This window comes from Haliaeetus albicilla, chromosome 3, assembly GCF_947461875.1.
Source record: "Haliaeetus albicilla chromosome 3, bHalAlb1.1, whole genome shotgun sequence".
In the NCBI taxonomy this organism is placed as follows: Eukaryota; Metazoa; Chordata; class Aves; order Accipitriformes; family Accipitridae; genus Haliaeetus; species Haliaeetus albicilla.
Window position 1 is genome coordinate 19092305 of NC_091485.1, and position 18191 is coordinate 19110495.

Below are 18191 nucleotides of genomic sequence, written 5' to 3' on the forward strand. Positions count from 1 at the left end.
GAACATCACTACTACACATAACTAATATCAGCTCTTTTTGCAAAGTATGAGGCAATTTTACTAGGACCTATGGAAAGAGAGCTAAAAAATGAAACCAACCAAAAAACCCCCGAACCAGCTCCCATCCTAAGCCTACTATACCAAGCATACATGAGCACAGACATCTGAACTAAGTTTTTAAAAATTAGTATGATATTCATAAATTATTACTAATAGACTTACTGAAAATTTACTTTATCTACTTGAAATCTTGTTTCAAAAATCCCTGATGTCAACACTCTGCATCTTAATAGGTCCTGGAAATGAGAACACAGAAGCTGATTAATAAGGTTTTTTTCTAACCTCATTCTGTTTTTAAAAGCATGGAATATTATTTTCCACAAAAAGTCTTAAATGTTCCATTTAATTAAAATTCAATCAGACTTGTTGGTAAACCTGCATTTGTCCATACTGACACAGCAGATCTACACAAACATCATCTCCGCATTTGGGTTGTGCGCATTCAAAAAACAGCAGACACTATACATCCTCCTTATTGCCCACTGAAACCTGTTATTGATGGTCATACAATTTTGTATGTGACGTGGATAATGAATTCTGAAGTTACATAAAACTAAGAAAAATGTTATTTATGTTGTAAAGTCAAGTATTCAATTGTTAGAAAACTCCAGATTTACAGTTGCCCAGGCAACCTTAATTCTGCCCTCTTTTGTACTGAATGAGACAGGAATCCTATCGAAATAATAGCTTGTGACTGAGTAATTAAAGCTCTATTACAGAGCACAGTGAACAGAATTTAGGTTGTACGCAAATCTGGCATTTCTTTCTTATTTTTCGAACTAGCAATACTTTACAACGTAAATAACATTCTTTTAATAATTAAAAAAATAATAATTTCCTAGATTCTCAAAGGAAGTAGGCAAAAGCAATTTGTGATGCATACCTCAGGCAGCTAGCTCACCGTGCGCCCCCGTCATCACCAGCAGCATTTTTAACCTTGACTATCCAGCACTGCTGCTCAGACAGTGGGTGCAGAACAGAACCGGAGGCCGGAGAAATTTGCTGGCCGCCTGATGGGGATGAACCCCTCTGAGCAGCCGCCTCTCGGCACAGCACGGCTGCCTGCCCAGGAAGCTCTCCCTTCCTGGGGCAAGGGAAAGGCCGCTCGGTCTAGCTTAGCTTTCCTTGCCACGCAGGGAGGGAAGGAGGCAGCCAGTGGCACAGAGTCCAACACAGCTTGCCTTTTTCCCCTACCCTACCATCTACTGCTTCAAGTACTCTGGTAGCTGGCAAACCTCAGCTGCTTTGACAGCCGCATGAACTCTGCTGAAGGCCACTTATTTAATTTAGTTATATGTTACTGTCTTTTTCTGTGACTTGTTGACATTTATTTGTTATTGGACTCAGTCACTATTTTGAGATGGTGCAAAAAAAATTAAAGAAAGTAAGGGAAAAAAAGGAAAGTAGTGATTTTTACCAGTGAAATCGGCAGGACAACTGATAGAGCATAACAGGATGAAAAGCCAAAAGCAAAAGAGAATCCCTCCTTTAGAGCAAAAGTTTTCTGCCTGACAAATACCAAAGACCTCTTCTTATCTTTGGAGACACGGGGCATTTGTTCCCAAAGGAATTATCAGGAAAAATTTCTAGACGATGAATGGCTGCTCCAGGTAGAGAAAGGCCTCCCAGGAACAAACAGGCCAACAGTAACATAAATAATGAACACAAGAATGAGGCTTTGCTTCATTGACTTCTCTCTCCAGCTGAGTGGTATCGATGCTAAAATCAGACCATGAAGTCTAGATGGAGTAAATCCCAGTGCTACTGCTTTGGTCTGAAAATGTCTTGAGGGCTTTAATAATTGATCCTATACTGGGTCGACTATACAAGTTTCACGTTATAATACAACGCATACTACTTTTTACCGCCTTCTATTTCAGGATACAGAGTAATTGGACAGGCTTGTGGTTATAGACCTGAACTAGGTCTGAAGGAACAGGCTCTGCTCTGCATAGTTCCTTGTGCGATCTCTGGCAAGTCACTTCATTCCTCTGAATTTCAGTCCCTGATTGCACAATGAGATTTAGCAATTGTATTTTTTTAAGGGCATCCACCCGTTATACACCTTGCATGGTTAGACTGAATTATCCAGTGCAGGGATTCTCTTCTGCTACCTGTATTTGCAGTTTATGATGTGGCCCACAGTCTTGGCTGAGACTACTAGATGACAGTGGGATACCAGCACTGAAAAGTAACAACCTCAGGATAAGTTTGCCGAAGAGACATCTGAGCCCAAGGAAACCACACAGCCTGAGCTCAGGGAAGGCAGCCGAACCTGTGCACCACGGTGAAGCCCTTTCTTACTTCAAGGTTGTGCCACTTAAGGCTTAACTTTCCTGAGTGCATTCGTCATTAGAGCACTCCATCAAGACGGATCATGACACCTGGGAAAAAAGTGTACTGTTGTGCAAATAAGGCTTAAACAGAAACCTTCCTGCCTATAGGAGATGGGCACAGGCTGGAAAGAAGGTGTCTGCACGCCCGCAGAGAAGTCTGCTGCTGCCACTGGTGGTCTCCCCTGAGCTTGGACAGTGTATCCACTGCAGGCTTCTGCCTCTGAAGGACTCATCTGATGGACATGGGAAGCCTCCCTCTGGGTTTCCACCACCTTCACCATTGCAATAAAACACTGCTTCTGGGTAGTCAAGGCTGGTGAGGGAAACCACAGGCTTTTATGTTTGTTTTCTGTTCCCTTTGCTTTGTTTGCAGGACACAGAATGGAAAGCAAGAAGAAATAACAGACGTGTTACAGGAATCACTGACCTACATATCATAACAGTAAAAAACAAGCTTGCACCACCAAAAAGCCTCTTCTTTAACATCCATTACTTAAACTGCTAGATGGTATTTTGGTACTATGTGGTATGCCCTATTTCAGCTGCTGTTGGGACTAAAATAAATTACATAAACGGGCATCTTGGTTCAGACCCTACCCCATTAAGTTATACCAACCTGATCTGTGGGTGTGTAGTCATCCATGCTGACACTGTCAATTCTTTCTAAAAAGCTAGAAGAAAAATAAACATGCACTTAGATATGTAAAATACTGTCTAGTGTAACACTTGTCACTACCTTTTCTGGTTTAGACTCCCGCTGCAAAGCAAAACACAAGTCCAGTGGTAAAGGTATGAGTGCGATGATTTACGTACATTGATTGAGGTTACATTTCCTGAGCCAAACAACTTTTTACCCAGACTTTGTTTCGTTACAGCGCTTCTACACTTACTGTTATGCGGTACCCATAAGCGGTCCAAATGCAGTTCAATATTACAATTTGGTGAGGTCCACTAATAAATACCAAGACTAACCATGTGTCATATAACATTATGTAGTTGTTTAGACATAAAAAAGATTTTGAGGTTTAAAAAAGAAAATGGGGTTAAGGGTTGCCTTTATTTAGCATAATGCTAATCTAGCATAATGTTATGTTAATGATGGCCTCAGTAATGTTAGCAGAAATGCTTGTTAATATATACAAATAGCTTTGGACTGACATGCTGCCCTCGAACACTGCAACTAAAGCGTAAGAAGTGGAAAGCAAAACACGAAGCAGAGGTTAACCTGTTTGAGTCTATGTCACCATAACTCAGTGAGCTGCGTACGGTGAAACAGAAACTTACAACTGCAGGGAAGGGCAAGAGAAAAGGGAACCAGAAAAAAAGGGGGGGAGCCACATTCTCCGGTTACTTAAAAAAACATTTTAAGCTTTAATTCTTTCCTAGAACATGTTAGAATGGCAGTATTAAGGACATAAAAATGTGATTTTAGATGTATAGATAAAACAGGCAGGTTCTCCTTTCTCACGTTCACCCATTTCTTAGATTTCGTGTGAGCGCGGCTGCCTCATTTTCCCTGGACTGCCCATATGTCTTAGAAGCTTTCCTGAATTTCTGCATTGTTATTTGGTATTTGGCAGTGAATATCCCACCAGCTGACTCATCCTGCCCCAATATTATCAAGATTTCTTTACCAACTGGCAAGTTTTTTTCCACTTTTACTTGGGTGTGCATGTGGAATCTGCTTAATTGCAGTGGGAAAGACAAAAAAACAGTGAACTCTTGACTTATAGTGTGACTCACTGTTAACACAGGGGTCACACACACTGACCAGTTGAAAAAATACCCCCCTAAAAGCCTGTTTGTAATTCTCATAGCACTTTCCCACGGATATGAACTGAAAGGAAAAGAAAATACACTGCGTATATATTTACTTATACTATTTTCCTTTTTGAACCTTCATTGTTATAACAGGGAAACAAAATGCACTATCTACAGCTAGAATACCCAGCTTTTCTTCGTGGATGATCAAGGTGTGATGGCTAGACAAGTTGCTTAAAAAAAAAAAAAAAAAAATCACTGTTTAACACAACATGAGGGGTGCCTGATAACAAAACTGTCCTGAAGAAATTCTAAAGAAAAATCACCTTTTTAGCAAACCTCCTCCCCCACCAAAATCCACCATAAACTTACATAAAGATAAAGAAGTACATCTTTGTAGTCAGCTACAGTCACCATGAGAAAGCAGCTGTATTCAGACCGAACATTTTGGTCAGATAATTTTCAGCACCTTGAGAATACTGATTATGTGAAGTTTAATTTCAGTTACCCCCCCAGTTAATACAGGCACCGGAGCAGAGTGATGTATTTTTGACTGGTGCACCTATCATTAACACGACTCTCAGCTCATGCTTGCAGCGCACAAGATGAAAAAAGAAGGCAAAAAATCTTAAACCAAAAATGCCTCCAACCCGAATCTCTTCTTAAACACAGAGTAACTTTCCTTAACATGGCTGTTCAGGCAGCACTCCTCTATTTCCAAGTCCGTTTCAAAGTCATCTTCACAGTTTCCTAACAGTTTGATCCCATGGGCCCAGAAACAGCTACTTTTCATCAGGGTAAAAGGTGAGCAGAGGGGTAAATCCAGGTCTCTGAGCGCAGTAAGGTGGTAATGCCGGCAGGTTAAACAAGCCTGCAGAAAACAGGCAGGAGCCTGAGGGAGAGCTAGCAAACTGCTGTGGGCAGCGCAATCGCTTGCACAGCTCAGGATCATTAAATGCAACAGAAGTCGGGGAGAAAATGGTCCTCAGCTAGGGCTGACACAGAAAGGGCTCTGGTTAAGAGTGTGGACAGAAGTGAGTATTTGTGCGACTCCATCACAAACCTCACAAGGCGGCATGAGTTGGTGTTTTTCTTGCAGAAGCATTCCTTCTGGAGTTGATGTATAAATCGGGGACGATATATCTTGTCTCCCCAATACCAAGGTCATGTCAGCAGAATTTATCCAAAATTATTAAATGTGGTATTTAGTACCAATTCACATCTTTCTCACCTATACAACAAGCACTTCAAGAAGGTTATTGGTTCTTAGCATTTGCATTTTCCAAACAGGCAAATTATGGTAAGGAACAGAGGATTAATGCAGAATTACACTACAAATAATCCATGGCAGGGTCAGGAATGAGTTAAGTCTCCTAATTAGATGTCCTATGCAGCAGCCCAAGTTGTCTTTCCTGGAAAAATCGTCAGCCTCCTCCTGGTAAAAGGATCCGTTTTAAATGCCCTAAACTGCAATGCTGCAGGTAAGAGAGAGTGAGCTCTGACAAGTATCACGCGCTTAAAAAATATCACTTGATGTAGCAGCCGTAACATTTTATGCTTATAAGGCTGCTGGCCACATGCGATCTATATTAAAATAAATGCAATGATTTGCAAGGTTTTACCTGCCACCCTGCTGTATCAAGCTGCAATGGTATCACTAGCATCCAATAAATCAACATGCAACTACTATTAGGATTTGGCCAAATTTTGTAGCTTTACAGAGAATTAACCTTTTCAGTGTGTGATGGACAGGCTTCCTAAGATTTCTTCTGCAACTACGTTAAACGTGCACTGAGATTTCTAGACACTGAAACACAAAAAGCTATATTCTTACTTTTTCAAAAGAAAATCAGTTCTTAAATATCCTTCATACAAGCTCCTTACTTGGCTAATTAGCACAGTATCAAAAAATAGCTCTGACAGGCAAATGTACGTAGTAGGTACAAGTAATGGATTCCAGATGAGATAAGGAGTCAGTATTGCTGACAACTCATTACTAAATATGCTAACTTCATTCTCATTACCGTATTAAAATGGGAAAACTGGAATCACTTTTCTAAATTGCTTTTTAAAGAATGTTCATTTCTACTAATCCTAAATGCCTCTAATAATTATGTTCTGGCATAATATACATTCTTTTATACATATATATACACACACATCAGAAAATTTTAAATTTACATGACTAAAATTTCAATTTAAAGTGTCTAAAGTACGAAGATACCTTCCAACTGTGGCAACGCTCATGTCTCCACTCAAAGAATCAGTGTGAGGAAAACACAATAGCAGAAAAATGAGTAAAAATGGACACCAGCATTACTTATCATCTCTTTTTAGATCCTGTTTTTTTCAGCTCAGGGATAAAATTATTGTCACAGAATAATGCCTTTATACAATACTGACAGGTCTTCTATTTATGCAGCTTCTGTAGAAACCCATACTCAGGATTTATGTTAATTCTGCAGTGACTGCTTTGCATGCATGTGCAATGGACTTTAAACTCATGCATTCAACTCAACCGTGAATAAAACTATAACATATAAATTTCTATTTCTACTTCACAATTGTGGTTTTATTTATTAAAGGATTTAGTCTGATAATTAGTATGACATTTAGGTTCTTCACAATTTTACAGTAGGATGTTTTACATTTCCTTACATGGAACAGCACAAAGTACTTTTTTTTTTTTTAAATAAATTAAGCAAGATATTGGAAGGAAGGTCTTCACTGCTCTGTTGGGAAATGCAGTGGTTTGGTTTGCCAACAAATTAAAGCAAAGAAAAATGGACTGATAAGTTAAAAAATCCAATCACGAGCTACTGACATTATTATATCTATTATTAAGCTGATCTGTAGTTTTATAAATATCTTCAGTGAGTTTCCTAGGAAACTCAGCTGACACTTAGTTTGACAAGCAAACTCTAAATTTTATATTATGCAAGCTGTGAACACAAAAGTACAGGTTTTAGATGTGCCTGCCAGTGCATGTGGGAACTATCAATAAGCATTATTCTCTTTAAAAACCATGGCAATTTGAGCAGCAGTAGCAGCTATACAAGAATTCTGAAAAAACGATTCATAACTGCACAAATAAAGAGGTAATCGTACATGAAAATCCTTTTCTCACTGGGTAAATCACTATGCGGCTCTGCATAGATATTCTGACCCCACAAACGAAATCACAATTAAAAGAAAAATCATGTCTTGAGAGTAATATGACAGACACAAAACCCATGCTATATTTGTAAGTGTATTTTGACATCCGAAGAATTGGGAAGATGAAGTGCTGAACTGCAGATCAATACAACAAACTACACATTTTAATAAATCTTTGTCTACTTCCACCATTTTTAATGCTCTCACCCCAACATTTCAAAGGCCTTGTATCAAAAAGTTTCTGCGGAAAAAAAGAAATCAAACCCACCTCAAAATGTTCATCTCTTTAAAAGAAAAAGGTAATGTGGCAAATCTTTTAAGGCTGTAGCTTCAAGTTCTTAGAGTGAAGAATCTCAAATTTATCCCCAAGTAAGTTCTCAGCGTCAGCAAACCTTTACGTTTCTGATGGACCATTAAGAGCTTTGTAAACTCCTCAGCCAGGCTACAAAACTCAGCAGAAGCACCATAATCTACTATATGAAACCATCCAGGACCAGGACATTGAATTCTACCCTCTTTGGATTGCAGTAAGTCACAGGTGAGGCAGACATTTCACCACGAGAACACCTACCCAGGTCTCTAGGGAGCTGAAATTGAAAAAACACCTTTTTTTTTTCCTGTTGCAGTTATCAGGGACAACATCAAGATTTAAACTTTTTTTTTTTCCCTTCTTTCTTTCCATAAAACATCTTTTGTTTTTATCAGCTAAGGGATTACAATCCTGTTAATTCTTCCTGCAATATTGGAAATAGGAAGCTATGGATTTCTGGTTTCGAGAATACCTTCGGATCCACAGCTGGGCTTCAAGCAACCTCACATTATTCTGATATATTTCCTGGTAACCGAGAAAGACATAATGAAAACAGCCCCCCAAAACATTCTAACCCCAAAAGGATTAATTTTCCCAAGTAATTTGCTGAAAACATTGGCCAAAATCCCTCAGAAGACATTGGTAAAATTTAATGGCTAAGGATTTTCCTGTCAAACTTAAACAGTCACTAAATTTTAACTACAGCTTCCATGTGGTAGTGGAGTTTTTCCCCTCTCTCCCTCCACACCACTCTGCAGTCGCTTCCCATGAGGAGCAAGAGCAAGCACAGCAGCGAAGGCACGAGGTGGCAGAAGGAAGAGAGGGACCGAAATCCGTTTTGGATCTCACTTATGGTTTTGAATGACCAATTGCTCCAGAAGCTGTTATGGAAGAAAATACCCAGCGCAAACACTGAAGATGCTACCGAAATTGCGTGTTTATTTCTGAAGGGTTAGAAATCTATGTATTGGTATTCATCGTCAACCATTTTTGGCACCTGCTAAGAGTGCTGGCTTCCCCGGACTTCCTTTTTGCTCCTGGCACTCAAAAAGCATCTATTTCAATACCAATGTCAGCCCGCTATAACCACCTCTTCAGCTGCTCACGTAGCTGACACATGCTTGGAAGAGGGGTGAGGACAGCAGGGACGGAGGGGAAGCTGCTGATTTACCTTGTTTATCCTTTTTCCAATTGTCAAAACCATATTTTCCCAAGACCTGCCGACCTCCCAGCAGACCTCATGTCGCCTCACCTGGGGTCGGCAAAAGGCTGCTTGGAGATTACCAAATAACAGTGGGATTTATCCACAGAAACGCACCTTCACCCACCAGCAACTCACGGCTTGCCAGCAAGGAAACTGTTCTGTCAGGAGATGAAAAGGTTAAACGTGAGGCTGAGGGAGAGTGAAGTACAGTCATGCCTGAAACCCGCTGGCTTGTTAACAGGCCAGTAAAGTCTGAGGATTTGTGGTTTAAAGCATTTGGACCCCGGAAGACCGAAACGCAGCCAGGACGTGGCAGCCAGGACGTGGCACCCCGGGCTGTTCAGCTTTTCCCCATGGCTGCACGGGCTGCTCTGAGCTTCCTTCGAGGCAGAGAGGCAACAAGACTGGGAAGGGTCTCAGGCCACCGATGGCGATCTCTCCTAGACACGCAAACGATGGATGGCACTTTGTCGACCCAGGGTCCGTACCGCCCGCTGGTGGCACAAGCAGCTCTACAGGGAAGTGTATAACCCATCTCCTTTTGTTGCCCCAGCCACCATGAAGTCATCAAGAGCAAAGCCACCACGAGACGCTTTACTGGTACCAGCAAACTATGCTCCCCCGTAATCCCATGGAGCAGGAAAACTCTAGTTTAAACCCTGTTTACAGATAATGACCTTGGCTGAGACATTAAAAGCAATGACAGATGATGATGGTTGCAACCAAGGGCTCATCGCCATTCACCAGGTTACCCTTTCCCGCAAGGAGCCAGACAGCTAGCAGCAATCGGGAGCGCCTTTGGTGAGGATAAAGAAAAATGGCTAAAATCCGTAGAAGAGTTTTCCTAGTCTATGTGCTTCCTAGCAGACATCCATTTTAACCTCACTTTCTCCACTGCCAAGTTGTCTTTTCTCAGTATGTACTGCAGAACATCTCTGAGCTTCACAGGCTTTGGCATGCGTCCAGCTATTAACCTAAACAAATGCACAAGAAGTTCAACTGCATTAAACGTTTCAGATATATGAGTACTACCCCTTTTCTGCTTAATAATAGCAATCTCATTTTATTTTTTTAATTGAAAATACATGAACTAAACTAAAAAATGAACAAACAGTATGACTTCCATAACTTCTTGCCCCCACTGGTTCCCTAAATTTGTTAAGAAGCAGTGTGAATTTTGGGAAATGCATTTCTTCCTTCTAAATTTAGCAAACTAACCACTTTTTGGCTTAGCAGATGTTTTTGCTTTCCGAGCGAGGGGCCTATGGGGACCATCATTAACCCTCTTCTTAATATAAACACTGACTAAGACTTAAATCTGGAAAACTGTCATTCACACGGAAAGGTTAACAGGCTCCAGCAGAAACGAGACTCATCATCTGCCAACTTCTGCTACGTGGGATCTCAGAGAAAAGGGAAGAAGATGGGCAAAGACAGAAAGAAGAGGAAAGGTTATTTATTTATTTATTTATATAAAAGGGGACAATATTCTTCTATTGCATGTGATTAGATGTTTTATTCCTGGGGGTGCAAGTAGCTGAGCTGCTCCAAAACATGGACTAAGAATGAAGCACTGATAAAATTTGAGGCTTCGACCAGCACATGTAAACCCTCCTTCTGACCACATTCACACCAGCTTGAATCCACTGACTTCACTGAACTTTCTTCTGCCTCATGAGAGGACAGTCCTAGGCCAATAATCGTTATATGCATATTGATACACCCATGGAGCGTTTATATAGACACAGATTTGAGTTCTGCAATGTCAAGCCTACATGGAGCACATTCTGCAATTATAAGTGCAATTTTGAACAGAGGACCAAAAGATAATAACATGAAAACAGAAAGCTCATATTGCATTATCCAGAGAGATCTGGGTCCTGACTGCTTTGTGAGCTGATGTATGGCAGATTACCATCTCTTTATCCACTGTCTGAAGGAAACAACTGTTTAACATCTTCCAGCAACTACACAGACTGGCGCTGGAAGGGAAGCAGGGAATACCTGAAACAACAGATGAGCTACATGAGCACAACGCAACTGTCTCATCAGGACCTGAAGAATGTGCCTTTAGACAGAATGGTAGATCAAAACCTTGGTTTTATGTCCCACTAACTAAAGTGCATAGAAGATCTCACCTCCACCTCTTCAGGTGAATTCTTCAAAAAGAACTTGGACTTTTATGTGCAGGAAAGCTGAACTGTGAGAAAAAACCTTGATAATGTTTGGAGCTGTAAAATGCATCAGGTTTACAAGCACCAGCTATATACCACAAGGTTGCCAGGGGATGTCAAAAGTTAACAGAATGTATTTTCACTGGACATTGCAAACACAGCTTTCCCTGTTACTTGCAAGTTTATCTTGCTGTGATATGGAAACACTATTTCAGTGCAACTTACACATTCTGGTTGATGGTTTTGTTTCCAAAAGTTGTTGCACTGTGGATATCCTTAGTGTACACTAAATCCACCATGAGCTGCAAGCCCTGAAGAATGCCAAATCCAGGTTAGAAACAGCACTGGTTGTTGGAAATTAAAGATCACTTATTCTGCTGGAAGTGGTTTGGAATAATAAGTCTGATACAGTGATTGCCAGAAAGGAAAAACCAGTTTGACTGGAGTTCTCAATAGGTTGATAAAAGAGAAAGCAGAAAATCCCCAAACAGGAGAAGCAAAGGTAACAAAACACAGACTTAACAGGAAGTCACGAGAAGTTTGTGTTTACCTGTGGCACCAGTCCAAGCTTAGTGCAAGAGAACTTGCTGCCAAGAGATTTCATGTCTAAAAGTCAAACCAGATTATTAAAAAAAGAGGATGCTAGTAGCCCCCAGAAAACCCAGATGAAGAAAAGTGAACTCTTCAGGGTGGCGAACTCTCCTGGCCAGGAAAAACACACATGCATGTTTATTACTGTGTTCAGATCTATGCATTTCTTGTGATGTGTAAATGAAAGGAATAGTGTGTTAAAATCCTGAGCAAAATGAGAGCATATCTGTTTGCTTTCACCTACCACATGTTTGTCAGGTGTTGACATCACCCAGAGAATTGACATGGCTGGAGTCCTGGTAAGTGCTGAGCTTAAACAGGGCTGGCACTAGTTCCAAGGCTTAACATTTGGATCACAGGACCAGCTCTCATGAGGATGTCTTAGTGGCTCCAAGACATAGACAGGATCTGGAGTTCCTAGAGATATCCACCATCTGAGGAATATGAGGGCTCTTAACACACGTCCTACCAGAGAAGAAGCTTTCTAGGGTTGCATGTAAGACGTGAAGTACGTCATCAGTGCAAACTAAGAAAACTGAAAAATTTGCTCTATGGAAAAGTCAGGAAGGCGACTAGCTTCCTACACAGTGGGAACAGTGGTCTAATGCAGACCTTCCAGAACACCTGGTAAAATTACGTTTTCCTTATTGCAGTTTATGAGGTGCAGTGGCAGATCATTGTCCTTCTGCACTCCTTAATCCTTGTCCCAGCTCTAACGCTGCACTCTCATACCTTTACCTTGTGTGAAGGACATGCTTCACAAAAGGTAAAGGTCATGCTGGACACAAACTTCATGAGCAGCCCTTCAATGTGCAGGGCTGCTGTGTGGTTCACCAGCATATTCTCAGTTACTGGAATAGGATACTACTTTGTCAATGCTTAAGACAAGAAAACTTAACACAACAGGGCAAAAATTAATGGCTCAGGAGTTAAAGGATGGAAGGATGATGAGGACTTACATCCTTCCAGCGGTTCCAGAGCATTTTACGCCCAAAACCCCAACAGAACCACCTCACCCATTGTTGAGAGGTAGGCCTGTTGCCTTCCCTTTAGCAGAGTGAAGAGACATGGCAACCTTTCACCTTCAATGGGAAGGACTCAAAGCCTGCTCTTCCCAAACTCGTTCATGCTATGCACCAGAATTTATTAGGGTTTCCCTACTTGTAATCTAGAGCAGACAGGTTATCCTTCTTATTCCCACACACAACACACTTTGGAGCTGCACATGAAAAAGTATCAGATAAATATCTGTATATGATTAGCTGCCTTAGAAATTACCAGGTGGAAATAAGAACAACATCAAGCAGAGGTCTAGCAGTGCAGATACAAATGCTAGACATAACCACTAGACTCATAAGAAAATTCCTGTATCTTTACAAATGATGCTGCTGACATGTTTTCATTAAATCACCATTATCTCATCCATTTTAGAACAGGATATATTTAACCGCTGAATATATTCAAGCAATTGGTCGTAACACCTATGGCTCGGCTGAGTGATTACCTCAGGTAGCTGGAGGAAGGCACGGAGCTGAAGCAAGATGAATTGTCACTACAAAAATGGAAGGAAGAAGGATACGGTGACCATGTCCAACTTGCTAATAATTGACCTAATTCCATTTAATAGTTACAAGCTATTTAAACAAAACGAGGGTTATAAAACTTAGTGTTCAAAACTAGACCTACAACCCTGCTACCTGTACATTTGACAGTAAGTCATGCCAACACTAATGTTTACTATTAATATGGCATTTTGTGAAAAGCATTCTGAACTCTGCACTCTCTGTACCTTTCTCTCCATGCCTGTCAATCTTCCTTGATTTTTTTCAGTGTCCAGTGCATTTGTACTATTAAAACAACAATACAATGAGTTGGGTTTGAGGAATGAGGAAAATAATTATGCAACGACCTGATTATGTCCTGCTTCAAGTTACTTTAAAGATTACATTATGCTTCCGTTTTTAATCTCTCTACCTTGTACCCAACAGGCGGCTGTCATTTCGGGGGTCCAGTTTACGAAAAGCTGGAGCAAAGGGGTCTTGGTTTGTGGATAACAGACAATTTGGCACCACAGGCAATCCTCGCTGCACCCTGTGTGGGCTCTGTGCCGAGAGGCTGGCTGCCAGTGCCAGCACACCACCCGCGGCCCCAGAGCTAGGGAAGGAGGGGCTGAGCAGCACCGGGCACGCTGTGCCGGTGCTGCAATACAGCAGCAGCAGTGCCCGAGCCAGCCTGAGGATCCCTGCCTGGAGCCACCTGGAAGCCTGGCAGGTGCAGCTCCTTGCAGGATCACGGCCAACATCACCACCCCTGAGGGTACCGTGGTGCTAACTGCGAGAACAACCTCGGCCTTCACAGCTGAAAAGTCACCCTGCCGCTTTGTAGGAGCTGTTGCTTTGTACCACGTACACATCTGCAAGGAAGGGCAGTGGCTTGATAAAAGCTTACTTTATTAAAAAAAAAAAAATAAACCACCGAGGCCAATTTTAAATCCTGGACAACTTCTAAAGCTCCTAAAAACAGGCACTGAGAAGGAAGTTGAACTTCCCAATTTGTCTTCTCCACCCATACAGTTAGTGGAAAAAACGTGGAAGATTTATGCAATAGCAGCTGGAGAAGGCCGAGAAGAAATATACAAATAAGGCATAAATGTCAGAAAGCCAAAGCCACTTGTCAGTTCAGATCTCAAAATGTTGTCTTTGCTCTCTTTTTTTTTCTTTTAAAGAGAAGATTAAAAATAGCATTCCCAACTTGCATGTAACCTGTGGAAATGAAAACCAGGAATCCTTTGTTCTCTAAATACAGAACCATCACTCATGCGTTTACGTAATGACATATAGCCAGTGATATATTGGCAGGTCATCCTGCGGTCAGGCTGTGAGAGCAGGTACAAGTTTTGTATTTTCAGGGAGAAAAGTAGATGCATTTTTATCCTTTTGCCCTTTTTTCCCCCCACTGCAAACCTGTGGGCTCCTAGAACAACAAATTCCTTACCAGATCATTTTTTTCCCATCAAACTCTGTGCCTGTGTGACGTTGTGGCTCAGACGCTGGGAAATGCTCTGAGGAGTGTGCCCCGGCACCTGTCCTGAGGGCAAGAACCACCTTTGTGAAGGCTTCTAAGGATCTGACGTTTTTTCCCCAGGAAAATCCATATTAAACCAAATTCTAATACATAAGTTCTTCATACTATTCCTTAGGTGAGTGAATGCCCTCAGGAGGCAGAGCTGGGGGATCTAAAGTAGGAGGTGAAAAAGAATGAGGACCTTTCACTTTAGCCTCTGGGATCTTGGCTCTGCAATGAGATGACACTCGCAATCATACAGAGTTGGATGTTTTTCAAACAATAAATCTGGGAAGATTCACTAAGCGATACCAGACCTAAACTGCAAAGTTACAGACAAAACCCCAGCCCTGTGGAAAGGAGTATTCTACGGAATTACTGTCTCTGCCCAGTACCTCAGAAATGAATTTTTAAATTAATGGTGTAGTATTTTAAAAAAATGCTCTTCCCTCCCCTACAAAAAAAACCCTAAAAACCCTTTCTCCAAAATGGCTTTCAATACTAAGGTGCATTGCAGTTCAGTGCAAATAGAGCAAAGATTAATTAAGGACTAGACATTTTATTAAAGTCATCACAGAAACAGAATCAAACCACAAAGTTTTGTTGTTGTTTGGTTTTCTACTTCCAATTAAATGGGATTTCTGATGCCAAATACCAGAGCCCAGGTATGGCAGCCAAATCTGCGGGCGTTTATTTTAATCAAATAAACACACAGATAATTGCTAATCTTATAATCCCTTCAAATTGTTGGTAACCTTCTTAATTAGATTACTAATAATCCAGTCCTAACACCAGCACTGTAAACACTGATCTCTTGCCCTTAACAAATGCCTGTCTTGCAACAGGGTATCATGCATTAGACTTGAAAGCACCCAAAGGCCACACTTCCTTCAGAAAAATAATTACTTTGCTTTGTGTAGGGGCGCATTCACAGAATTTTTAAGTAAATCCAAAAAGTACATTTTACATCATAACTGTGATGGTGTTTTGAAAGCAAAAGCTATTCCGTAATTTGGCAGGTGCTGATACTTTACTTTTTTTACAAGATGCTCTCTTGAGAAGGTCTTAGTGCTACTCATATTCAAAAAGCAAAAAATAATACTCACACTTAAAGGAACTGTTTTTGACTGTGGTTTCTAAATTTCAGAATTTTATTAAGTATTTCTAATACCTTCAGCACAAACCCTTGAAAACCCTACAACAAATGGAAAACAAATCAAGAAGTGTAAGTAATAAACAACCACAGGTCTTTAAGACACACGTCGTCACTTACTGGTTATGTGTTGCATCTGGAGCTGCTCTGACCTAAATTCAGCTCAAGCACTGCAATGCATTTCCGAGCAGATTTGGTGTCAAAACATGATGTGGACAAAAGCCAGACACAGAATTGAGGAAGCGGGGACATTTCCAACTGGTTTTTATGCCTTTCGCTTGTGTTTCTTCCCATCTCAGCAGTGAGAAACCGTACGATGGGCTCTACCACAACACTTTGTGGGTGTCCTGGGCCACCTCTGCCCCTCCAGACAAGACACAGATGTTACGTAGACTGACAGCCCACACCAGTAGGAAAGAAATGATGACTAGAATTCATCTGAAGCATACTAAAAGTGCATTGAAAAACTGCTGACCTGTTCTTCAAAACTGACACCATTTTCAAGGCGAGTCATTTTCTCATAGAAGCTACAGGTAAGAGAGAATTTTAGTAACTGCAGAACAAATGTAGATAAAATAAACATGAACGAACGGCAAGATATTCTGCCCTATAGACAAGGGCAGCTTTGTACTTTCCTGCACCATTTTTTTCTTTTGTCAGAATGATTAAATATTTTAGATACGCAGAGGGACAGAGAAATTCAGTGCAAGAAAAGCTTTGATTCTACCGAGACTCACCCACAAGCATAGTTTTAAGGATATAAGTAATCCTACTGAATGCAGCAAGACTTTGGAATTCAGTGGGACTGCTCATATGCTTAAAAGATCAGTAATGTGTGCAAAATTTTGGACTCCTGGAGCCTGAATGAAGGTCTTTCCCTTAAAGCAAATGGAGACCCCACGTTTTGCTTGTTGCAGACCAACTCCAAACATCACAGTCAGAACTACGGTCCAACAACACACAACATTGCATGGCATGTTGCAGGTACAGAGGTGGCCTTTTATTCTGGGAAATGATCACACCTGTGTCACTCTCCACAAGTGTAATTATCTTGCTATTAAGAGTAACCTGTAAAAAGATTTTTCTAAAATCCAGCAGCTTTAGATACACATCGTTAGCCCTCTCTCATATCTTCCAAGTAGCATGCTTAACAGAGGATATAATAAATGTAATAACACTTTACCTAACAGCAGTTTTGCCAACACCTGACCTACAGGAACCATGAGCACACAGCAGGACACCAGCACTGACAGGCTCCTCTGCAACCTCCACCAAGCCACCAGGAACAAGCCAGGCTCCAGCTTTACCTCCTAGCCTGGCACGTTATGTTTAAAATACTTCTCCTCAATACAGCGTGGATGATCCTCCAAGGGCATTGCAACAAAGCCACAACCTATCTCACTTTCTGGGAAGTGCCACCTGCTACCTGTCCAGGAACTGCCATGGGCAATACCATCGGCCACACCAACCCAGGGGCTAGTCTGTAAGCCGCTGGGGCCCCAGGCCAGCCACATGCTGCTTTATAAAGCAAGACCTGCACATTGATTTGTTGAAATGACTAGGAAAACTGGTACTATGCCCAGGTCATAATTTACCATCATTAATGCCAACTTGTCCTCTGAGGAGAACAGCCACGTAAGTGCTACGAGGTGTTGTCAATTATGCATGCAGAATTTGTTTTCCACGATAACTGATTTTCTTCAGCAGTTCAGCTTAAAATGTCTTCCGTTCTGGCAAGGAATACAACATCATGCAACACCCATGTCCTGCTTAATTACAGCAGGAGAATAAAAAAAGAACTAGAAAAGTGAATTAAGCTATAGGAACTCACTCCTTTACACCCCTATCCCACCTGTATTCTCTTAAAAAGTGTTTTAAGATAAAATTTCTTTGTATTGAGAATTTGAACGACTATGGTCTTTATCTTTAGACGTGACTTCTAGAAGAGAGAGGTGCCTGGAAGTAGAACACAAAACAGCGTCGGTGACCCAACTAGACTTTTCTGTATTCAGAAACTAGACTTTACTGCTTCAAACGCAACTATACTGATTATCACCAGAAGTCTGGTAATAAGCTGGCTACAATTAAAATTTAGTACAGATACCATATAGACACCAAATGTCAAGGTCATGCCCATGCATAACACTGAAAATACAATTCAATACGACGAGGGATTGGAAGTAAAGTTTTGCAAAGAAGCCAGTGCATCATGGCGTCATAATTTCTGCTAAAATGACCAATGTTATAAAATAAAACATGACCTACAATTGTTAAGGTAAGGAATAGAAAGCAAGATAAAATGAGAAACCAATGGATTAATATTAATAAATAAAAATAATGCTGTAAAACTACACTCAACTGAGAAAATTAATTATGACATGAC

General features: G+C 41.0%; 1 protein-coding gene across 3 annotated transcripts in view; it reads right to left on the minus strand.

Moving 5' to 3' along the window:
* Positions 1–18191, minus strand: part of GNAL (G protein subunit alpha L) — a 195700-nt gene that overhangs the window by 15092 nt on the left and 162417 nt on the right. For all 3 annotated transcript variants that reach the window (XM_069778948.1, XM_069778949.1, XM_069778950.1), the window contains exons 6-7: positions 3013–3067; positions 223–296 (exon numbers count right to left, since the gene is read on the minus strand). In XM_069778948.1, coding sequence (XP_069635049.1) covers positions 223–296; positions 3013–3067 — 129 coding nt within the window. The remainder of the gene's footprint in view (positions 1–222; positions 297–3012; positions 3068–18191) is intronic.